Source organism: Prosopis cineraria, unplaced genomic scaffold (genome assembly GCF_029017545.1).
Source record: "Prosopis cineraria cultivar Desert tree isolate PC_DT_omini unplaced genomic scaffold, ASM2901754v1 PC11, whole genome shotgun sequence".
In the NCBI taxonomy this organism is placed as follows: domain Eukaryota; kingdom Viridiplantae; phylum Streptophyta; class Magnoliopsida; order Fabales; family Fabaceae; genus Prosopis; species Prosopis cineraria.
In genome coordinates, this window is record NW_026555342.1 from 4,162,326 (window position 1) to 4,188,002 (window position 25,677).

Sequence of the window (25,677 nt, forward strand, 5' to 3'; positions counted from 1 at the left end):
CTTTTTTAAGAAGGTAAGATACTTTAAATCCGATCCAAATAAGCTCAACCCAATAATTTTTGTCTCTATGTAAATGTAGAGTAGATAATTTTGGCCACCCGATGAGCCAGCTCGAACATGGCGGAAAAAAGTTAAGGCTAGGCTTGGCTATATAGCTTTTTTAAGAGGGTAGAATACTTTAATCTCGATCCAAATAAGCTGGCCCAAATTGAGCTCAACTTGAATAAGCCTAACCTGCTCGAATTACCGGCTTTAGATATAGTTAGATTTTAGTTAATTTATATTAGTAGACTCAAAAGTATATACATTTACATTTATAGTTGTCAACATCTTACTAAAAAATGATCTCAAATCATGTTATATACACATGAATGACCCAAAATTGAAGTTGGCTTCTAATAGAGATCTAGTTTTTTTTAAATAAAAAATTGAGCTTTTTTTAATGTCAAGTTTAAAATGTTCACTTTTTTAAAATCATTTTAGTTTTTGACTCAATAGTAACTCAATTTCAATCAAATCCAACTCAACCATCAAATAGATTTCTTGGTCCAAACTAAACTATTAGTGACTTCAACCGACGGTCTAACCATTCAATTAAGTATTATTTTTAAAACAATGAACATGTCACATTATTTTTAAGTCCTAAATTAAATATGGACAAATGTAAAGAAGTTCTTACGTAAACACGATGCACCATATCATTCATGCTTTAAGCAAAAAAACCATATCACATCAGATTATTTTAAATATAAATTGATTCCACCATTAATGATAATAAAATGAGAGAAGACAAAAAATTAAATTGAAAATACTATTTAAAAAAATAAAATCAATGAAAATAATAATATATTTTATTTTTTTTATTGAATTAGTGCACCATGAGATGCTCTAATTTTATTAAATTTAAATAGAGCATGGACGACATGTTGAACTGATTCAATATAAGAATTTCTCACAAATGTAATCCTTCTAGCAAATGAGTTGAGACATTGGCCACAACGTATAGATAATATGGGCAATAATCCTTAGTTAGCATGTCTAATTAAAGAGGGAATTAATTAAAATGAAAAGAGTTATGAGTTAACTATCAAAGCCGTGGTCAAAGTTTGTGCCGTAGCAAATATTCTTCTTGTTGTATGAGTTGTAGCTATTTGACTTATCTTTTTCCCGATAATTCCAAATGTAAATAAATTATAGCAATTATATAATATATTTTTCCATTTTAATAATGGCAAGTTGGCAATCAATCAGCATATCATCCATAGAAAATTTGTATAAAAAGCCTTACTTTTTATAAGCCATAAATAATGCAACCCATATTGAATCAATTAAAAAAATTAGAAGGTACTGAAAACCAAACTTATTATTGAATCATTTAAGACACTAATTCAAGGCCGGGTTAATGGTCAAAGTTGTTAATGAATAAAACATTTCATTAAACCAAATTAAAAGGTACTAAAAATTAGACTAGCTGGTTATTATATCATTTAAAGTAGTGATTAAAAAATTGAATTGAATGGTCGAATCAGTCCAGATTTCATCTCAGTCAGTATGTAAAAATTATTTTTGAGGTTAAGCCAGGTTGGCCCATTTTGGACCAGCGCGCAGTCGGATTGAGAACCAAAATCAAGCAGGAAATTTTTCAAAAACTAAAGTTAAATAGTAATTTCATATTTATTTCTTATATTTAGATTATTATATACACAAATAATTTTTTTAATTTAATTATTATATTACCAGTTTGACCATTAGTCTAATCTGGTGAAACTATATGAATTGTAAGCCGCTGACCTTCCTGATTCAGTATCTGATTCAGTTCTAAAAACATTGATTTGAAGCACTAATTCAAAGGTAATGGTTAAAACTATAATTAAATTATAGTGAAATCAATTACAAATAAGATATTTTATTAAATCAGTTAAGAGATACTGGTTTAATAATTATTTTTAATATAATGAAAACTAGTCTTTATGGCCGCCAGTGTAATTAAGTGTGGAACAATGATGAGGATTGAACCAACACACAAGAAGCTCCTCACAAACCGATAACATATAGGCCACAATGATATAGGCTGAATCAAGTCGAAGTTACTATATATGATAATCATATGGTCAACTCACAGCTCGCTGTTTTCTTTGAAGATTCGTCATATCACATATTGTGACCATCTCTTTTGAATCTCATCTCAACCTTCAATCTAGCATTGATACCATGTGATTTCTTCTTCTCAAATATAAAGTCACGAAAAGTTGGGTAAAGGTAACAATCAGTGCATGTTAGAACATATAAAGCCTCTGCATTCTAATAGCAGTTCTATAAAAATCATAGTATCTAGATTGTCATTTGACACATAACGAGCAAGCTAATCTTCATATCAATTTACTTTTCTAAGAGCATAGTGGAAAGTAATAATCTATTCTCTCATGATCCATGTGTTTTCTTGATTCCATTCCACCATGTTTTTCATGAATGGCACCACAGTGCATTTTGTTGACCATTCAATTGCTGAGGATTCAATATGCATATATAGCATGCGAAGTGCTGAAGAAAACTGAAAGGAATCAAGGTGGAGTCCTCCTTCAGTTTTCCTTCTACCATGATTCATAATTAAAACATTGACCAGTGCAAACCATTTCATCTTCCTGCGTGATTCATGTTATTCTTATGCTAGACTAGCTTCTTTGTGTCTGATGAGGGTCTTAAGCAACATTTATTGCCCATAATAGTATGATTTTCGATATTATTTTATATTTATATTTTATATTAATTATTTTTAGTTTATCATTTTTCTTCTTTTCTTAATAAGGAATAAACGTGATAATTTAGGCTAAACTCAATGGGTCAACTCAAATAAACCTAAAAATTCTTATGCCAAGTTTAAGAGCTTAAAAGATTTGTTACTTTGGACTTATTCAAGTCACTTGGATAAGCCTAAATCTAAACGAGTTTAACCTAAATACTAGAATTCTTTATTTATTAGTAGTAAAATAATATTAAAATAAGATAAAAAATTGAAAATATTTAATTTTTTAAAAATATATAAATATTGAAATTAGCTAAAAAAATAAAAATAAAATAAATAATTAAAAATTTGTGTATTCAAGCCAACCAAAAAGCTAGAAGTGTTAAGGTCAAACTTGGATATATGAGCTTTTTCATATATCCAGACATTATAAGTCTGACTTACCCAAATTATCAGCTATTCAAGATATCATTTACAAATAGTAGAGTCTACTGTCACGGGGTTATTATTCTCTCCCCAAAAGGCTAACCTATTAGGACGTGCGGCGCACCTGCTTATATAGCCAGGACCCTCCTCAAGTCCCTCCAATGTAGGACCTGACAACTCCCTCGGCCAATCCGTGATGCCCCCATCACGGGTGGCCTATCAAAGGGGCCCACCGACTGGGCAAACTCGAGTTTGGCTCTGATATCATTTTGTCACAGGGCCATTGCTCTCTCCCCAAAAGGCTAACCTATTAGGGTGTGCAGCACACCCGCTTATATAGTCAGGACCCTCCCCAAGTCCCTCTGATGTAGGACTTGACACTACTCTCTCTTCTTTTCCACATATAAGCATTGGGAACTTTAGTATTTTTTAAATTTTTTAAAAGTTATGTAAATTCTGAAACATCTTTAATTTTTACTTCCTTCATTTAAAAATGAGAGATATTTTTAACTGAATCTTACATTTAATAAAATAGTTATCTTTTTTTAAACTAACACTATCTTTTCATTAAACAATAGAGGCACTTTAAAAAAAAAAAGGTAATGATTACACTTCAAAAGATAAAAAATACTTAAAAATACCTTACATTTTTTAACGGAGGAAGTATTCCAAAATAGTGAATTAATGATAGTTAAGTTTTTGATAAAAGTTAAAAAAAAGAGTTGTAAATACCATATTCAAACAATTGCAAATAAGATATTTAAGCTTTAAATGTAACTCTTATGTTGTATATAACTATTTGAATTGATATTTGTAACTCATTTTTTCAAAATTTTATCAAAACCATAACTATCAGTAATTTATTATTTTGGAGATTTAACTAATTCTCTCTCTGTTTTTTAACATGTTGGTAATGCTTTTACCCTTCATTTAGATGGAAAGAAAAGTTAAGAGGAAAGAAAATAAAAGGAAAGAGAAAACTAAAAAGAAAATGTTATTATTTACTGTGTTTGAATGAATAAGAGAAAATAGAGAGGAAAGAAAATGAATAAATATCATCATAACTATAATACTTTTATATCAATATATATATATCATTTCTAATGTAATTATCTTTGTAAAAATAAATTGAGAGAATAAATTATATTAAAATTAACATTATTAAATTAATTTAAAATCAAATAAGTTGTTAAAAAATGTAGAAAGCTAAGGACGCAAATTCTGTTTCTATTCCTTAAAATCAAATTAATTATATTAAAATCAACATCATTAAATCAAAATATATTAAAATTAGTGGTTAAAATTAAACTAGTTCTAGAAAGCTAAAGACACAAATTTTTATGGAAATTAAATTTTGATTATTTGTGAGGAATTAATGTGATTGAAGTGGGCAAAAGAGGCAGAGAGAGAAGAAGGTAGGTAATGAAGATAAAAATTTACTCTCAAAATCTTTTCACCTTTAAGGAGAAAAGTTGGGAGGAAAATGTGGTGAGTTCTACATCTCATTTTCTTCCCAACTTTTCTTTTCTCTCACTTTTTTTCCTTCATCCAAATAGAAAAAAATGTATTTTTTTCTCATGTTTTGCTCTCATATTTTATTTCCTCTCATTTTTTTTCTAACCAAACAAAGTATTAGTTACATTGGCCATCTCAGCAAAAAATTTAAAAGTTGCCACCATATCAATCCGGAGACTTGAACCCACGTCAATGTCAACACTGAAACCAGTCGTCTTTTTTTTTTTTTTTAATACCAACGAACCAGCCTTTACTTTACTGACCAGATTAACCTTGGATTTTTAGCTTTCTTTGCACAGCAAGGTTGAGAAAAATCAAATTGTACAGTGAATATGTCCAGAATTATATAAAATATATTTGTAATTAATCAGTGTTTTTATGCATGAAAAGCTATGCAAGCAGAGGAAAACTTTCAAGCCAAATGGGCAATAGTGAATCACAAACTAGCTTAAACAATGGGATCAAAACTGTTGACAGCAACCACTTCAAGCTCTTTCCCGAGTGAATCAAAGCAAGATTTAAGTTGGAGTAAGAGCATATGATCTCTGTCTCATGAAGATAGGCTTTTTTGTCACTTCTCTGCATGCTCTCCTTGTTGAAGCATGTGATCTTGCCACATTCATTGCCCGTCATTTTCTTCCTCAGAAGAGCCTGAAGTGAACTTGTTCATGAGCTGTGTCAGTTCCTTTTCAAACTCCTCCTCCAGCTCAAGCTCTTCCTGCCACAGCTTCTTCTTGAGAGCCAACTTTTTTTCTTCATAAATCTTTACCAATTTATCTCTCTCGGCCTCAAATTGCCTCATCTCCTTGTCTTGGAGCCTTATGAAACTAGAGATTCTCTTCACACTGTTGATTGAAGATAATGGAAAACGACAAGAGTCATTAACTAAGTTCACAAGATCAAGAACTGGATCTTGTTTACTAACCAACAAAGAGTGTTGTTATATTATATGCATTTTGAATGTGTTTGTTCTGCATTATGGTTATGAGAGTCTTTGAACATTGTACAAAATTAAAGTTCCTCACCAAAATGTTGCCATCTTCTCTAGGAGAAGCTTATAATGAACATGGGAGTTCTTACCTTTGCTTGTGGTCCTCATGCTCAGAAAAACCTTCAAAACACTGTTTTACTTTTTCTCGCTTATCCTGCTGCAGTTTCTCAAAGTCATCTTCCTTTGCATCTATAGCTTGTCGAATGACCTGAATTTGTTCTCGAAAAAAACTGTTCTTGTGCATCCATCTAAATAATATATTTCAACTATCAGCCATATGCAATGAGGATTTATTGCACCATCATTCAGAAGGTATCTGCCAGACTACCACTAACCAATAAAAAAGAGAATTGGAATGCATGCCCTTTTACTAACAGCAGATTCTGGTCAGTATACTTTGAATGCTTGCCATCATAATTATTAATATATACATGACGTGATGGAAATTTCTTGAAAAGCCCAATCATGTGGGGTGATTTGAAAAAAAAAGAAGAAAAATACTAAAGGCTGTTGTTAAGTTTCCTCCTTCAATTAGATATATTAAATAACATTAAACTCATTGCAACATTCAGATGCTGACAAAAAAGGTAGAGGTACATCTCCTTAAAATCATGCTCAGGAGGAGGAAAAATAAGAAGCATTTGAATGATTTGAGTCCTTTAAGACAAATACATCATGGCCTCTGCAGAGAATGTTTCCCCAGAATTTTGCTAATCTAGGAATAACTAAGCTGTAAATGCATGACAATCCATCTGAAGAAACATGAAATCCAAAAAATATCAAGTGAGAAAGGGCCAAGAAACCCCCCAAAATATGAAAACGATAAAACCATAAGCAGATTAAGTGAACTGCAGTACTAAGATAAAAAGATAATTTACAGGTTTCAACTAGCAACCATTACTTTCATAAACGTTAACCAACATTCACCAGCAAAAATAGCTGCTATAAAACATCCTCACCAGTATTATTTGTAACGCTTTGTATTATCTTAGAGCCACCAAAGCATCTTCATGGACAATGCAAGCAGCATTCTAAGGGCAAGAATAATCTAATTTTAGCTGCAGAACATTATTTTACCTCTTCCTTGTTCTCTTCATGCTGCATTTTAGTACGCTGTCGTACAACACGGTTTTCTTGTACGGTTCGGCGTAACTTCTCACTGACTTTACACAAAGAGGCTTCAAGGGCTTGTGATTTAATTTGCTCTTTAGTTGCCTTTCTCTTGAAATAGTCAGCCTGCTGTACATCATCATTGATTTGCTTTATCTTGGTCTCAACCATCTCTTGGTACGATCTCATTTCAAACTTCAGTTTTGACTTCCCTAAAAATTCAAAATTGTATAAAGAAAACAGATTGAGAAAAAGCAATCACGGATATAACAAGAACAACAAGAAGCACCTCAATCAAATTGAAACAGATGTATAGAGTTTTCATCTTCATGATTATAATAAATGTCAAAATAAGATGAACGAATTGACGTGTAAGATAGAAAGTGGCTGATTAAGGAGAGGGAAAAAGGACCTCCAGAGTGCCAGTTGAAAACACTTAAATCTTCCATAGAAGCCAAGTAACCAAAAAGCTGGCGCTTTCCACCTGGGACAAATGGACTCTGACAACGATTCCAAGCTTCCCTATCTCTTCCCTGCTCTTTAAAATGCTTATGGAGCCGCACAGCTTCTAAATAACCTGCTACCGATGGCTCAAAAATCAAAACACTCATCCCCCGATGCCCTTGTGGACCGTATGAATGACGAGCCTTCAATGCAGCATATTCGCTGAAGCAATCAAGAAGCTCTTGATTCCCCATTCCAATCCACTACAAGTCATTTCAATAGGGTGACAGAAGATATAGCAATATTTTAAAAAACAGAACAAAAGAACGCTTGCAGAATATTTGAAAATTCGTAGTTAAACAACATATAACTTCACCTGATTGCTTTATATTTGATTAAAAATAAAAAGAAATAAACCAAGACTACAGACTCCTCTCAATTAGCAAACAAACCAATATTCTTTTACCTTGTTGTTTTCATCCTGATCATATCTTGTATTCATGACGACAACCATCGGGGGCCAAACTATTTCGTGATCTTTGACCTGCTTATCTAGACCTTCCCATCTGCCATAGACTTCACCACCCATTGTTATTGAAGCTTTTCGGCTGAGCAACTCCCCTCCAAAGTTTCAGCAAACAGTCGGTGCAGTCTTACCCTCCTTGCTTTTATTGTCCTGGCATGATTCATTAGGGGCTGTAGCCCTTGGTACCAATCAATAGCACCGATACCCCCATAGCATGCAGGGCAATGCCATTGCCTTGCCGATGAATTTATCTTCTCATTGGCGAGGGCATTTAAGTCATCAAAGAATGCCCTGAACCACTTGCTTTTCTTGCGTACTTCATGGCTCTCATCATCAGCATCGTCTAAAGAAAGATCATCATCACTATCAAACATAATATTAGAATCACTGTCATCCCTTTCATCATCATCATTTTCATATTCAACAGTATGGTGGGGTTCCGGGATTCTTTCATCCTTGTATTGATCACTCTTTCCATTCATAGGAGTTGTATCTACTCTGACAGACGAATATGATCCCTTTCCAATTGGAAAACTGCTGTTAGCCCGCTGGCCTTTGCCTTCAGCCCCTCCTAATTCACCATTTCCCCATTTTCCCAGCTTGAAAATTACATTTGGATGTCCCCAAACATTGGAACTAGGATTTTGAGAATACCAAGCTCTTGGACCTCTATCACCAGAGATGTTAGTGGACTGCGTTGAGTTCACCCGGGAATCACCAGTCCCTGACGAATTCAGTTTGATTTTGGCTAAATTCTGGCTCACCTGCTTGATATTGGAACCTTGCACTCTATAAACACTTCCCAACATTGGAAATGAATCGGTATCCTCAGCCATGATACCAGTCTTACCACCTATTCCAGGAATGCCAGTACAGTTATTCCAAAGTCCGTCTACGAATCAAATGATTTAATGTTATAAGAAGCAAATTCCAGAGATTTCAAAATAATGCCTTTTCGTTGGTTTAAAAAAAAATTCCTTCTCTTTTTACCATTGCTAACGTCATCGTTTTCCTCCTTAACGAAAGAACGAATTCAGAAAGGGAAAATTTCTACCGGGAGTTCTCTCTCTTAAGAAATTGATCTTTTAACTCTGGAATCTGTTTTTTGGTATTATATCTATCTTTCTGGGGACAAAGTTGAAACCACATCAAACCGTGTGAGTATTGAAGTAATATGAACAATCTTTTGATGATCAAATAGATATTGAAGCCACTTTTTTAATTGCTAATGTCAGAACCCAATATTGCTTTAATGGGGAAAAAATTCTATCTCTTGAGACCGTAGAACTATAACAACAAAAAAACACGGACAGCCTCCACAATAGGAAACAACGGAAAATATCAGAAGAGAATTCAGTATAGGCATTTGAACAGGCAACTTGAAGTGGAAAGGGGAAAAGGAAAAACAGCGATCAATGCTAACGCATCGATTCAAGATGATCGATGAGCAGAGCAATGCGTAAATTGAAACCATTTGAACCGTTGCATGCAATGCCATATATATAAATGCTGTGAGCATTCAGAGAAGGAAGAGAGATCAGAAAGACAAAGAATGAGAGGCTGAAATGCAGTACCTGATGATACCAAACCAATTGGTGACCACAAGCTGCCTAAAGGCAGTGAAAGAGAAGAAAGGGACTGTGTGATTGATTACGTGAAAGATTCGAACGTCAAATAGCTGAGCTGGAGACTAAAGTATACGCGCCCTTGCAGCGAGTAGCTTTCTATTTGCAGGTTTCAATAGATAAGTCGGTCCACCTCGCAGCTTGAACGCCTTTGTTTGTTGAATTGCTGTCCCCTTCAGATTTCCTTTCTTTCTTTAAAACAAAAATAAATTTCTTTTAAAATTATAACTTTCCGGTTTCCCTTCACTATAAATAAATCTATAATAATCCGGTTAAAAAAATGAATGAGTTATTATAAGTTTTTTATTATATCAACAAGTTTTTTAGCGTGTTGTTTGTAAATTAGAAAATAAAAATAATTAATCATAAGACTTATTATTAAGTATAAATAGGCGTTCCGTTATATTCGCATGAAAAATAAAAAAAATTATTAATATGTGAATAGTATGGTTAATTATGTACTTTTTTCATAATGACAAGAGTAAAATAGGGTTAAGTTTCCATTTTTGTATAGGATTTATTTCCTTAAATTAGTTATGTTATTATAATCTTTCAAATGAGTATATTTTTCTCTATCTTCTTTCTCTCTTCTTTATTTCACCCTTTTTATACTCTTTCTTTCCCCTCCCCTCCTTGTTTCACATTATATATCATATATTATAATAAAATCAGTATTTGATTGAACAAATTAATAATTATATGATAACTGATTGAAACGTAAGCTAACAAGCTTGCTAAATAATAATTATCATATCAAGGTAGAGCATGCCTAACGTGAAGCTAAGAGCACGTTTAACATGAAACTAATGAAACTAACTGCCTTGCCAGATTAGCATGTCCTGGTAGAACATGCCTAACATATGTGAAGCTAAGAGCATATCCAATATGAAGCTAATAATGAAGCCAATTGCCTTGCTAGATCAACATGACATGGCAGAGCATGCCTCACATGAAGCTAATGAAACTAACTACCTTGCTAGATCAGCATATCCTCGTAAAACATGCCTAACATATGTGAAGCTAATAATGAAGCCAACTGCCTTGCTAGATCAGCATGACAAGGCAAAGCATGCCTAACATGAAGCTGATGAAACTAACTGCCTTGCTAGATCAGCATGTCCTGCTACATAAAACATGCCTAATGAACGTGAAGCTAATAATAAAGCTCACTGCCTTACTAGATTAGCATGTCATGGCAAAGTATGCCTAATATGAAGCTAATGAAACCAATCGCCTTGTTAGATCAACATGTCATGGAGCATGCTTAACATGAAACAAAGAGAGCATGTCCAATGTGAAGCTAATAAAACTAATTGCCTTACCAAATCAGCATGTTATGGTAAAGGATATCTCATGTGAAGCTGATAAAACTAATTAACTGCATATTGCTAGATCAGCATGCTATGACAGAACATGTCTAATATGGAGCTAATAAAGCCAATTGGCTTACTAAATTGATCAATATGCCATGCCAGAGCATGTCTTACACGAAGCTAATAAAATTAATTGGCTTGTTAGATCAACATAAGATGGATACTCATGCATTTGTTTCTACTAATCGTCCTAAAAAATTTTAGGAGCGAATTGGATGGGATTAGTATATTCCTCATTAGTTATACATGTCCCTCTTTTCATTCCCAAATTTAAAACAAAAGTAATGAAATAAAAAAAAACCTATACATATTCACAAATTAGAGGAGGGTCCATCTCCAAATTTTTCCAATCTAACCCTATCATTAATTTTGATCATGCCTCTATTCTTTTGAAAAATACATACTTTAATTTGGACAAAAATGGCTTTCTAGGCTCTTCCTTTTTTAATTAAAAAAAATTAAGTGAGTTGGGTCTTGAGGACTTACTAAAATCAAGGCATGACTTAAGGCTTAAAAAAATATTTACATATCACTCACCAATAAAATCATCATATTTGACAGTAAAATTTAATCTCACAACCTTTTGAGTTATGGGTCAAATAATCCTTACCAATTAGATTAATCTTTGTTGGTTAGGCTTTTGTTTTATATCTATGAAAATCCTACTATTTCTCTCCATCTATGTTTACATGAATTGTTTTTTTTTTGCCCGAATTGTTTACTTATTTATGAAATGTGCATATTGTTATAAATAATTTTATATTTTTTTTTAGGCATGATAGATACTATAGTTTATATATTGAATGATTATTGATATTAATTATATAGATTTATTTATAACAAATGGATACAATTTTTTTTCCTGGTTGTATCAAATAGGATTTCAATCCTATCCTCCTTACCATATGAGCCAGCTTGTGTGGCATGGCATGATAAGGGAAAGTGTATATTCATTTACAAATATATATATATATATATATATTGGTATCTATATATCTATATTCTTTGTATTGTTGGCAAAAAAAGTAAAGAAAATAATAATAATAATAATAATAATAATAATTAACATAATAACAATGACCATGACCACAGACATGTATATATTCCAAAATTCAAATAATAAAATCCAAAGTTTGAACATTCAAGCAATTTATGATTGAATATTAAATATAAGCACATCTTTTAAATTTTAATTTATCATACTAATTCAAGTTTTATAGGGCCATATTGGTGATAACTTTTTTGAAGATATTTTTTGTATTAACACAAATTTAAACTCGACCTCCTGTTTAAATAGGCAAGACACATTCCTTTAAGACCAACACGTGTTGGTGCTCTTAGATCAATGGTTTAAATACTTTGGGCCAATACTCAAGCCCAATTAATTTAATCCATTGTAACAATTGCATCTATACTTGTGAGTTGTGATCAAACTTGTTAAGTTCATGGTTTACTCTTTTATGACTGACGTTTTAATTCTAATTATATTTTGAATAACCTCTAAAGGCGCACGTATAATGTTATATTTGGATCTGAAATAGACGGCAAGTGTTGAGTTAATAAACACTACAAAATACGACTGAAAATAGAACGATGCTACACTTTTTATTGATCTATTTATTGTTATAGATTATACAATACTGTCTAATCTCTGTGTTATTTTTTTCATATCCAATATATACTGTCTAATTTCTTAATTTGAAACAAATCACTGTTTATATAGATCAAATAAAGATCAATAAATATGTTTGAGATTTATTTTTTTCTCTCTTCAAAATGGCTTATTGATTGTTTGACATGACAACTGTATATTTAATAATGTTAACTTAACAAAAGTAAAAAAGAAATTTTTTAATAAATGCTAGAGATAGTTTTTTTGTTTTTTTCCCAAACAAGGGATAGCAAGCATTCGCTGCTTATATTTATACCCCAAAAAAAATCTCATTTGCATAATATGAAAATTTGGATTAATCCTTTCAATTAAACCGATAAACTGTTAAATCATTGTCTTCATAAGTTTAAAAAATATATTATTTATAACTAATTTAATTATAATTTGACTACATTTTTAACTATTGTCCTTTAAACAATGTCTTCATTGATTTAATTTTCAGTAGCTTACTTATTTATTTCTTATAAAAAGAATTGGAGTAAGTGTTTGCTTTTGACTATTAATTTATATATTCGAATTAAATTGGTCCTAAGCAAGTGCAATCCTAAGTCTAGGAACATAATCAAGTAATTGAGCCATTTAAATACAATTTTTTGGGATTTAAATGGTTGCAACCAAAAGATTGACGAAATTGATCTGTGTAACCTTATCACCTGTTTCTTGTAAAATCGTTAACAATGGCATAGCAAATATAACATCTTAATTACAAAAAATATATAAAAAGTTTTAATTGAAAATTTGTTCAAAGCACCCAAGCTAAAATGTGCAATTCAAGAGCCTATCAGTGAAAAAGCATGGCTTTCATAGTTTATGTTTGGATGAATATTTTTGAAAAAATCAGTTTAGTGGAACAACTTTCTTATATTTAATATTTTAATCTAACTAAAATCTTTTTTTTTTAAATCTTAAACAAACTAACCCTAAACAAGGGAAATATATTTGAAATTGTAATAGGCCAAACACATACCTAAACTTGTTGAGAAATCTTGTGAGCACAAATTGAACCTTAGTGAAGAGGACTGACTTCAATTCCTTGCCCTTTTACATCAATCAATATTTCAATATCTCATGAAGTGGCCAGAGATACTGTGGGACTGGGCAGTGACAATAGCGTGGGGAACACAAAAAAAAAAAAAAAAAAAAAGATCATGACAATGCCACGTAATTTTAGAAATATGTGATGATATTTATCCATATTAGTATTATTATTGAAAATATGATGAAAACCTATAGTACATATGATTTTTCATTTTTAGAAAAATATAAATTTTTCATAGTACGAATTTAAAGTTTATATAAATTAAGTAAATATATTTAAAATTTATATTTATAATATTACAATAAACTGTTTATGACTGATTTTTTATGAATATAAACTAGATATTTTCTCCGACAATACATGGAGATAATAATTTGATATTTTTTTCCAAAATTCAAACCCACTTTTTTTACTCCATTTAAATCTAATCAAAACAAGCAAAGAAAAAGTCAGCTAAAGCTAGTTCATTTAATAAGAGCAGTATAGGGATAACAATTAAAGATTCAAATTCTTCTTAGATATAAAAAAACTTAAAAAAATATTACTCATAACTCTAGAATGTTATTGTATAAGTTTTTTATATTTTGTATTGATTACATTGTTTGAAATATTAGAAAACAAAAATACTCTTTTAAGAAAAAGAAAAAGAAAAAGAAAAAACAGGAGGTGGCTAAGCTCATGAGCAGCCTCCAGTCACGCGCCTAAATTGGGCGTGAAGCTACAATCCCTTGCTTAACTCTTCAACGAGAAATTTGTCTAATTCCTTACCTTCCACTCTCCCTGGTCCCTTGTACGGACCCGACTTTCTTTCTCTCTCTCCTTCCTCCATTTTCGCTGATCCAATCTCACGGCCTCTTTCTCTATCCTTCCCTGCATTTTGTCGGCATGGATTTAGCATTTGAAAGACAAATATCTCTAGTGCGTGCCCTCTTAGTCGTCTTTGTAGCTTCCCTACTCTTTTTCACCGCCAATGCTTCCATCCACATCTACGATAAGGAGCCCTTCAAAGAAGTGGGCAATGCTTACCTTCTCTCCGGTGGCAGTGAAGGTATCGTTGCTTCCCTCAATGCCGCTCCTCCGTCGGACCCGTTGTCCATCAATGACGGCCATTCTTACATCCGGTAATCTCTAAATCTTAGTTCATTCCTACTCTTAGTCTCTGCTTGTGATTTCGATTTGTCAAAATATGCCCTCATTTCTCCACAAAAGCTTAAGTTGCTATGCGTCAATTGTGGCAGCCAAGGATTAACTGAATACTTTGTCATAAAGGTTCTGATAGTATGTTATAGACGGTTTTAACTGAATCTTAAGCTGTGAACTGAAGGGGTTATGCGTAGTTTCATTATAATCTCTCACAGGGTTGGATCGAAAACAGGGTGTTATGCGATTTTTCCCCAAAGCTTACTTTCGTGATTTAAGTGGATTCATTGTATCTGGCATTGATACATGGCTGAAGCTGTTAGGCTTGCACCAATATTCAAAATTTTCGCTCTTTGCTTAATTTTGAAGGCTACAAGGCTACACTTTCAAAATGAACTAAATGAAACCGATTCCTGATCATGAGCATAACGAGTCACGAAAAAGTAAGGACAGAAAGAAACTACTCACATGGATCAATGGAGGGAGTTTTTAAACTTATTTTCGAAAGACACTTTTTCTCTTCATTGCTCTGGAAGTTACTATGCGCATGATTGGGGGTAGCGCTCAATAGAGGATTAAGACTAAATCCTCATACTTCCTCTTATTTCATCCTGTCCTAATAATTTAGTCTGCTATAATTTCCCAATATTGGGGATGCTGCCATGCTAATTAGGGCAACTTTTTGGTGAGTTCCTCTCAGCTTTGCTCAAATTATTTCTGGAATCATTACAAAGAACTCAGAACACATGGATGTTCAAAAAAGTAAGGACAGATATTAATGCATGAATAACACTGATGTACATGTATTCTTGGAAAATTTGCCAACGGGATAATTTTTATTTTTTACCTCTTTGAATTTGGTATCAAACGTGAGGGAAAACACTAACTTTTTTCTGTTGGATATTAGATTTGAGGATATCACCTTTAGGAGAAGCAAAACTGCTGCCAAACGCATGAAGCATATTACTGGGCTTGTACAGATTATAATTTTTGAGGCTGCTGATCGTAATGATATTGGCGGTTCTGCATATGGTGGACAACGGGCAATATGTTGCACCCCTGATTTAGCTAAGATGGAAGGCTGTAAGCAAGGGGAGGTTATCAGGAGACCTTCTGCAACAGACATTAATTGGCCTGTCATTTTAAATGTATACTTTATTGGAAAATCCTTAACTACAAGTATAAATTATACTGTAGTTCCCATCACGAAGACTGGAATGTATAATTTGTTTTTTGTAGCATGCAACCCAAAGCTCAAGGACATGGTAATGAGTGGGAAGACAATCTGGAAAAACCCTGATGGGTTCTTACCTGGTAGGATGGCCCCTTTAAAGAAGTTCTATGTGTTTATGACAATTGCTTATGTATGCCTTAGCCTTGTTTGGTTTCTTCAGTACACAAGGTTTTGGGATGACATACTGCAGCTTCAGCACTGTATCTCAGCTGTTATCGCTCTTGGTCTGCTTGAGACGGTTTTTTGGTATTTTGAATATGTCAATTTCAATAATTCTGGAACGAGACCTGTTGTACTCACGACATGGGTTGTCACAATTGGAGCTATAAGAAAAACAATATCACGGCTTCTTATTCTCATTGTTTCAATGGGTTATGGTGTTGTGCGACCCACTCTTGGTGGTCTTACCTCAAAGGTTATGTTACTTGGAATAACTTACTTCCTAGCATCTGAGTTACTGAATATTGCTGAATATGTGGGAACCATCAATGATGTATCAGGAAGAGCAAGGCTTCTTCTAGTCCTCCCTGACGCTTTCCTGGATGCTTTTTTGATATTGTGGATTTTTACATCTCTTTCAAGAACTTTGGAACAGTTACAGGTTTCCTTCCCTCCTATTCCTATTATTTAGCAGTGTTCTACCTCTAAGATTTGACTTTCTTACTTCTTTTTTGGCTATCATTTTTTAGGCAAAAAGGAGTTCTGTTAAGTTGGATTTATATAGAAAGTTCTCTAATGCATTGGCAGTAACAGTGATCTCCTCAGTTGTTTGGATAGGATATGAGGTAAGAGTTATTATCAGCATATGTTAATCTTACAAAAGAAAATTGACACCAGGTAATCAATAATTGATTTTCATGTTTTTTGTTTACACTTTGAATTATTGCAAAAGAAGAAACGAAAGCAGTCTAATCCTTACTCTGATATGAATTTACCATTACTTTTCATATTTTATTTTCCTTCCATAACCTTCAAATTCCTGTGGATGAAGTAAAATTTTTCTAAAAATTGTGATAAACTACGATCTCTTGTTTTATCCTCCTGTTTGCTTGATTACAATAGCCTCTAAATAATTGTACAGTTAATTGGCCCTATGTGTTGGATGAGTATGCAGTTGCTATACATCTGATGGGAGCATTGTCATTTGTCTGGCAAGGCTCCAGATAGCAACTTTAACTGTCTCGGGATTCACATGGGGTATAGTTGTGGTTAGATAGTTAGATGCCCTTGTCAATGTTATCAAATGCATAAGGTGAAAGCAGTCTTTTTCTGGGATATACTAGCCAGTTTCTGGAAGCAACATTGCACCTTAACTGATTTGCATTGAACTAGGTTGGATCATGACCAACCAGTTTTTGAAAGCCATTTTGGGCCCCAACTAATTTGGATTGAACTAAGTTGGATCATGTGAGTGTAAAGCAGTCCTTGGAGCAGTTTTCTTTATTCCCAAGCCTCCAACTCAAAGGCTTTGTTTAGGAGAATCAAATGCCGATCTACTTGAGCTGATTGCTGTCTGTAGGTGAAAATAGTCTTTTAGCATCATAAAAAACACTCTTCATTTTTTCAACCAATAAATACTTTTCCTTTATCAAAATGGAAATAGTCTTTGAACATTTATGAAAAAAGATAGTCGGCTATGGGAATGGGAATAGGGGTTTTGTGGGAGTGGTGATATTTGTTAAGCCCCGTACGAAATGTGATTTGTTCCCAGGAATCCAAAGATTCTGCTAACTTCCTGAAGAACTTATCTCCAGTCCCTATATTGCATTGTATAGTTGCTAGCATTTTGTACTGCCATTGATTATGAAATTTTAGTTGATAAAACTACCTTTGACCATGTATCACATTTTCATTGGACAACACACACACACACACAAAAAAAAGGTTCACTAACTGCATGGAAGCTGAAAAGATCAATATCAAAGGATTACTAATAATTAGCAACCATACTAGTAGGCTCCTCAACCTAGCAGAGGAAACCACAAGAGCACATACATTAGGAGTAAAAGTGATCAAATGGGGCAAGAATTCAACAAAACCAGACTCAACCGGCCAACCTTGAACATGACAGATTTTCTTTTGAGTGAAGGTACAATGGGATCCCCATATATGCTGGGAAACATGAGCAAGGAGTGAAGGGTAAGATATGCCATGAGTGGCCATGTAATTAACATGGATAGCACAGCATGAGAACTATCAGGTCTTTGGAGGATTGAAGGACATGTGTTGGCTATTTGTGGGTTTTTCTAGTAGTTTGTTAGGGAATGCTTAAATGTGAAGGAGTAGCGAACAGAAAGTCTTGGGAAAAATATGGAGTGGATGTGGAGATAGCTGGCGTCTCAAAGGCCTTGTACTGTTTTTTCTTTCCTGCATATTTTCATGCCTTCTGTCTGGTAGCATCCCTGCCATGATGGTGATGTGAAACAGTGAAAGGAGGGGGTGGGGGAACGAGCAAGGAGGGAGATGAAGAAGAATAAGAGAGAACTTGATGGAGACAGTAGCTGAAATACTCAATAACTTCATTCAATAGACTAAAAGAGAATACAAACGAATAGTTGTGGGGCTTATTTGTGCAGCTCTATTCAAAATCCTAGTTAAACTGCCACAATCCTAAGTTATCCTTATTCAAAATATATCTGAAAGATAATCAAGATAAAATATTCTCATTAAAAGAAAACAAAGCATTTTAATTATCTTAGAGTGTGTTTGGATTAGCGTTGGGTAACAGAGTTTGGATAAAATTGATTTGAGTTTGATTTTAGGCAAAATTGATTATTTCTCTATATTACTTCGCTAAGGATGATTGTAATGTCATCTCTATCTCCTGCAATGTGGTATTCTTCTTAGAATTCTTTTGAAAGAAACATTCCAGGAGTGCGTTATGCCTGCTTTCAATTCTCTTTGGCTTCTATTTATTGATGTGTTTTCCATTTTGTTACATGAGGTATCTCTTTATATAGTGATAGCTTCTTATGAAGTATTCTTTTTCGTATGGAGTTTATTTGTGTAAGCACGCAACGTTTGATTTATTATTTGAAGTGCCATTACCGTTTGTTACATTTCACTTCTACAGCTATACTTCAAGGCCACAGATCCTTTCAATGAGCGGTGGCAGAGTGCTTGGATCATAACTGCTTTCTGGGACATTCTAGCATTTTCATTGCTCTTTGTTATTTGCTATCTCTGGGCCCCATCTCAAAGCTCTCAAAGGTTCATTCTTTTTTCAAACTCTAAGTAGTTATTATATTATTTCTTTCCCGCTTTTATCATTGACTATATTCTGTATAGAAATGAATCAATGATTTTTTAAATGGATTCTTGCAAATTGGCTGCATGTTGTCCCCATTTACTTCTCTTCTGCTAAGCATAAAAGAGTGCCTTGTGCTAGGAGAAAACCATGCTTGGGATCCAGAGCATTCTTCTCTAAAAAGATTGTGATTCTATACTTTGAAATTTGATGAACTAGACATATTACTGAGTTAGCCAGACTGTGATGGATCTGTCTGGCTACAAGTTGGACTTTGTACAAGCATCACATCTTGAAAAATGTTAATGATTATTTGTGTGATGCTTAGACTATATTGGATCTATTTGGCTACAAGTTGAACTTGGGCATGCAGTTCTATGGATGGTCTATAAAATTTTCCCTGTTCTTTCGCTTTTGGGGCTGGTGAATTTTAAAAAAGGAGCGTGGGGACCAGTGAGGATTTGAAGCAATAGGACTGTAGCGTTGGGTTTCTTTTTATTTCTTGTTACTTCGCTCATATAGTAATTAAAATTTTGCATTCCTTCCATGATATTAATGTTTGAGTAGTGATCAGTGTGTGCAAGTGTAAAATCAAATGAAAGCTACCCCAGTTTTGGATTATCCCAAGCAAAGGATATTTCTCCTGCTAATTTCTCACTTCTTAACTTGCCTATCTTGAAATAATTAATGAGGCTTCAAATTCACTTGAAAAGATGACATTTGGCTTTTTCTTGTTGAAATGCTGAGGCATATTGTAGTAGCAAGACTGGAAAGCATAAAACGTGGTGTGCCTATTGATGTTGGAATTTCTAATTCAAGTGGCCTAAGGAAGAGTCTTCCATATTCTTTTGAGCTGATATACTCGTGTCCAACCATGCACAGGTATGCATATTCTGAGGAAGTGGGAGATGAATCTGATGACGAAGAAGCTCGATCCCTAACAAAGCACGAAACTGAGCTAAGCTCAGTCAAGCTAGAGAAGAATGTTGGAAATGATGAATCTTTTGATCAAGAAGACGAAGTAGAGGAAGATAAAAGGGAATAGAATCTCCCAACAACTTCACTGTTTTGCCAACTAGGTTAAGTCTCGCATTTGTGCCACACCACAACACACGAGCCAAAAGGTGTAGTAAAATTGTTTTTCCCCTGTCGGATTAGAGAGATGGAACAGCTCTGATATGCTTATTATTATTATTATTATTTAAAGCATTTCATTGTACCATTATGTTTGCAAATAATGCACAGCATGCATTCCAAATGGTGGTGATGAATCTGTAATGTCAGGCCCTCTTCTCACCTCGGACATGGTTGTCGCTGTCCCAGATTGTTGAGATCCGAGTTAAACAAGAAGGAACAGGGTCAATGAAGGTTGACCAAATTAATTAGATCAGGTTACATCTAGCACGTAGGGTCTGGTCTTGTGGTTTGATTATTGTTGTTGTTTTGTTAGTAGCTATCCCACTAATTATGGTGAGCCCTTTTTATTGTGAAAACTAGAATAATTCTTCTAACTTGCTCCTTTTCTTTCCTGACAACAAAACAAGAATTGCTTTTTTATTCTCTTGTTTTCGGCCTGGACCAGTAGCTCACAAATGAAAAAAATAATAATAATAACAGATATCCCAGAATCATCAGGTTATGCATCTGATCTTTTTTTTTTTTTTATTTAAATGTTACATAATGTATTCAATTTCATTTCGAAAGTGTTGAAAAATAGAGGCAGTCATTTTCTATATTATTTTAATCACTCGTTTAATAAAAAATTGTCATTTATTTTCAGGGGCATTATGGTCATTTCATGAAAATATTTAATGTCAGATAAAAATTTAAGAACTTCAAAATAATTGTGGTCTTCTTTGGTTATTTGCCTATTTTGCTTCTCTATCAAATCGTTGTTAGAAAACATTACTCTGCCATCAAATTGGAATAGGAGGTTACTGTGTTGGACAGCCAAGAAATTGATGGAAAGAAAAACCATTTTCTTTTCCTACCATGTCAATAAAGAACAATCAGACAAAATTGCATCGGAGGTTTTATTATTATTATTATTATTATTATTATTATTATGTATCTGACTATTTTTCATAAACTTGACCGAGCATAAAGTAGCGTTGAACCAAAGGTGCCCGGGGAACAATTTAAATTCTAGCTGGAAATTTTTTTTTTTTAACAGATATGAAGCATTGTGCACGGTAACTAAATCCCTAAAGTGCAAAGCCCCTTCTCTGCTGACAGAAATTATACATCACAAATGTTTTAAAATTTGATTGCAAGTTAATTTTATTCTTTAATTTTAAATATTTTTTTTATTATTATTTTAACGTTAAATTAGTTATCAATAAATTTTACTATATTTTAATATATTTTTTTTGTTAAAAATCATTTTTATTCCTTAAACTCTATTCAAATGATCATTTTTACCTTTCAATTTAAACATTTTATAATAAAAAACATTTTAAAAAAATAGAAGGCTCACTAACAATCAATTATTAGTGAAAAAATGATACGGTGGTGAGGAAAGAAATTTTTAAAGTAAAAATAAAAATTAACTCATAATTAAATTTAAAAAAGCATTTGACCTTTCATGTACAATTCATAAATAAAAATAACTCTTAAAAAAAAATAATGCTAGTACCATTTTTTCCCATCCACTATAAAGATAATGTGATTGACTACAGAATAACTGGGATTATATTAGAAGAAAAACAGCTCAATAGTCGATACAAGATCCAAAGATTCAGAAGCAAACAAAATTGAAGCAAAATAAAGCCATATCTAGCTACTCATGACTCAGCTTTGATGACATATTCAAGATTAAAGAACTTGGGGCTGAGGAAGTGATGGACTAATTCTAGAAATTAGGCCTAGGAATACATGTATAGGTTACAAAAATATGCTCACGCCAAAACCCCAGGACACCAGAAGAGAAGACCACACAAGTTACGTTGCCATTTAATCAAACAGCAGATAATCTTCGCCAACTTGAAATTCTAATTGGTTTCAACATCTGAATCATCTGGTCCTTGTATGTACAGTTCAAAATCGTCAGGACTCCATCTGCATATCAGATGGAGCTTAAATGTAGCCATCTGAATCCCCAGTAAACGCTGCCAAGAAAATCAATCACATGTTAGAACGTGCAGAAAACATCCAAAAATATCAAAATTACAATGCGTTATTCTATTAGCAATGAAAATCATACTGTTAGGACCTAAGTTGCAAATGAATTCACACGCATCAGCTTTGGCAATGTTGGGCATGCAGAACCGACAGAAAGGGAAAGAGGAAGGAAATGTGATAGGAAATGACCCTTGCCCACATGGACCCAAAAAAATCCACAAACCAGCAATGAAATCCATCATTGATATGTAAAATCCTCTTTTTTTTTTTTTTAATAAACACGCAGAATAGGTTTCGCCTACAGTAGAGATACCTCCCTCAAGGCACTGAGAACAATAAATAGACCTCTCCCAATTAAATTACTACATATACAAGGGCTGGGGTTTAAAACTCCAACCACTTGTTTAAATGACAAGAATCTCTAACATTCATGCTAACTTCAGTTGATTATACAATCACCATTTACCAGAGATGGCTATGAGGAGGGGAAAAGAAAGTAAAAATGATGGCATCAGAGTTAGATAAAATCCGAGAAACTACATGCTTCCATGATGCACCTATAATGATGATAACCCCGGACAATCAAGTTGTTGAATGTCAGGTAACAAAACAGCAAAACTAACCAATATGCGAGATGCCTCAGGTGACAATGGCTTCCCCTCCTCACAAACAACAAAATCTGAGATAAGTTCCACCACTCCTGCAATTTATAACATTGATCATTGATAAATCCACATTTACATGTGCTTTTGATTCATGTTTGGGGAAAAAAGGAAAAAGGGTAAAAAAAAATTACACTAATAAGTACCTTTATTTAACCGTACAGGCATGCCTTGCTTCCGTAGAAATGGCTCCATCTCATGTGTGAACTGCTCCAAAGGACCTTCTTTGAGTTCCACCTAAAACATTTTAATGATTGAATATCATTTTGTAAACAAATTACACGGACATTTTGCACTATCCTGTAGCCAAGGACATGCACATTCTGCTTTCTATGGAGTATCACCAAACAAATATAGCACTGGTAAGATGTAACCACCATAACCTTGTCACGTGGAGACTCTAATCAAATGATATTCATCAAAATCAAAGTGTGCAACTTGTGGCACGACTTAATGGATGAATAGAGCACACAAACTAGATTTTCTCACTGACCCAGCACAACTGAAACAAATATCTAAAGCCACTTCCCTACACTAGCCAATGCACCTTTAAAATGAAAGCCTATAGCATGAGAAATAACCTTTTCAGTTGCAGTGCTTCCCGTTCTTGCAAAGTCATATTCCTCAAACTCATTAAATAACCTGCAAAACACAATTGGAAATGTTTGGATTAGTTCTGTTTCTACCAAAAGGTGGATCAAACTGGAGTCTTGTGGATCAAAAGTTATCTCTTTGTTAGTTTCATGACATTGAGAAGAGCAAAATTTTACCTTTCGACTTCTTCTTTTGGCAAGTTTGTGAAAAACATTCCAGCATCTCCTCGTAGAAGCTAAAGTAAACATAAACCAAGAAAGATAGCATCAAAATAAACTAAGTGAAAGACCACCAAATGAGAAATTGGCCTATAAATAATGACTACCTTGGAAACCTTATGAAGACCAGGTCTAATCTCATCAGCAGCAGAATGACCAAGGGCAACCTGCATGACTTTGTTTGATCCCAAGAAAAACCTGAAAGTTAAGCGACAAATAGCAATAGAAAAAAATTATTCACCGTTGTATGATAAGCCTAGATATTTCACAAAAACACATACTTCCCTAAGTTGTGGGTGCCTTAAAATTCCACAGAAAGATAGTATGCAATGGAAGTCTAGAACCACTCAAAGAGGTAGAAGAGGCAACTCATAAGACAGTTTCACAGCCAACATTATCATGAGGCTTCTTTTTAGACTATAACTTGAGAACTAAGGAATGGCTTTTCACTCAATTTTCTAAGAAATTAATGAGGTGTCTCAATCAATAAGTAACTAGTCCAACTCTAAGGTTTAAATTAGTTTGCGGCAATGAAAAGTACAATAACCATAAACGTTTTTGGCCTCTTCCAAAGCTTCAAATAAAAAATATGAAGAAATCAAAATTACCTGCTGGTAGATTTCAGCTGCTCCCTGAACTCCTTGAATTTTTTATTTCTCATGTTTTCAAAAGAAAACACATACACTGAACTGTATTTTTCAGCAGCCTCTTTTATCGCATTCATTATTGCTTCTTTATGTTCCCTCCCCTTTTTCTTTGTCTTTGAGAGTGTGACTGCAGTTTTTTAAACCAACAAACAAACAAATTTAGTAAGACACCATCAATCACAACACACACCTGTAAACCACTTGATTTTAAATTCCCATGTCTGCTTTTATAAAACTGGTGGATCGTTATAGTTCTGGTAGGTAACTGCCAAGTTTAGCCCATGACAAGTTAAAGCGAAAACAAAATCGTCTCACCAAGAAGCCACAAAAACGTGGATTGTTGATGCGAGGCTCAGAACCAAATTTACAGTCCAGTTGATAATGTTGAGAACAATTTATATTAAACTTAAGATTTCACGGAAGGAGGCTTCTAAACTACACTCATTGCAGCCAAAAGTAAAATAAGTTTATAAATTTCAAATATCTTTGCTGTTTCAACCTTGTGTTCAGATAAACCTTTTGGTTCACTAAAAGGTGGTTGCTCCTATGAAAGCAGCCGGGAAAAAAAGCATAAATCTCATGCGGGTTGTTGGCCTCGTTTAATCTCTCACATATCTCAGTAAAGAAATGATTCGAATTTTATCAATGAAACCAAAAAAAAAATTAATAGCGTTAACAAGACTCCCAATTCCCGCGTCAACCGAAGGAACAAGAACATTAAGCATAGAAAACCAAAAAGAAGCTCAACAGAAACAAAACCTGCTTTATTGCGTTTAGACTTCGGCATTTTTGGCAGCGGCGACCTTTGGGTTCTCAGCTAGGGCTGATATTCACTGCACTTCAGTCTCAGAGGCTAAGAAGATGGTTTATTTGTATTGTATGGCAGACAGCTTCGTAGGGTTTTGCAGGCGGCTCCCGTCTAGACGATGGCTTGAGGTTAATAAATATAATAAACAATTTATATCCTTAATTTTTTAATTTAATTTTATTTTTATTTTCAATTTTCCAATTTTTTTTAATTATCAGAGTTACATTTTGTTAAATTATTTTTAATTAAAAATAAGAATAATTTACATCATTAATGAAAAATAATTATTGACATGTCAAATTTAGACACAATCAATCAACGTTCATGTTTGGATTAACTTCTAACCTCAATTAGAGTGGGTCAAACTGAGATTAGAATATAAAAAGGTTAAAAAATATTGTTTGGATTATAAAAAATCATCAATCTCAGTTAGAGTTAAATGGGTGTTATTTGAGAAGCCATCAGCGTTGGCTTTTTCCTCCTCAGCATTGTGTTGATCAATGGCCGTTGTAAGCATTGATTACCTTTTAAATTTTTATGCTT

General features: G+C 33.5%; 2 protein-coding genes and 1 pseudogene across 2 annotated transcripts; 1 reads left to right on the forward strand and 2 right to left on the reverse strand.

Annotated features, from left to right (window-relative positions):
• Window positions 1–5,016: 5,016 nt before the first annotated feature.
• Window positions 5,017–14,340, reverse strand: LOC129285657 (protein SUPPRESSOR OF GENE SILENCING 3-like; annotated as a pseudogene).
• On the forward strand, window positions 14,230–20,596 carry LOC129287096 (uncharacterized). Its single transcript, XM_054923249.1, has 5 exons — window positions 14,230–14,585; window positions 15,512–16,439; window positions 16,528–16,623; window positions 18,912–19,048; window positions 19,968–20,596. Exons 1-5 carry the CDS (start codon window positions 14,350–14,352, stop codon window positions 20,128–20,130), a joined length of 1,560 nt encoding a protein of 519 aa, XP_054779224.1. The 5' UTR covers window positions 14,230–14,349; the 3' UTR covers window positions 20,131–20,596.
• A 1,157-nt stretch (window positions 20,597–21,753) lies between these two features.
• LOC129286023 (uncharacterized) lies at window positions 21,754–25,243 on the reverse strand. Its single transcript, XM_054922062.1, has 8 exons — window positions 25,086–25,243; window positions 24,288–24,453; window positions 23,787–23,877; window positions 23,638–23,696; window positions 23,449–23,509; window positions 23,014–23,104; window positions 22,829–22,905; window positions 21,754–22,192 (listed from the first exon to the last, which is right to left on the reverse strand). Exons 1-8 carry the CDS (start codon window positions 25,111–25,113, stop codon window positions 22,076–22,078), a joined length of 690 nt encoding a protein of 229 aa, XP_054778037.1. The 5' UTR covers window positions 25,114–25,243; the 3' UTR covers window positions 21,754–22,075.
• Between the last annotated feature and the right edge of the window lie 434 nt (window positions 25,244–25,677).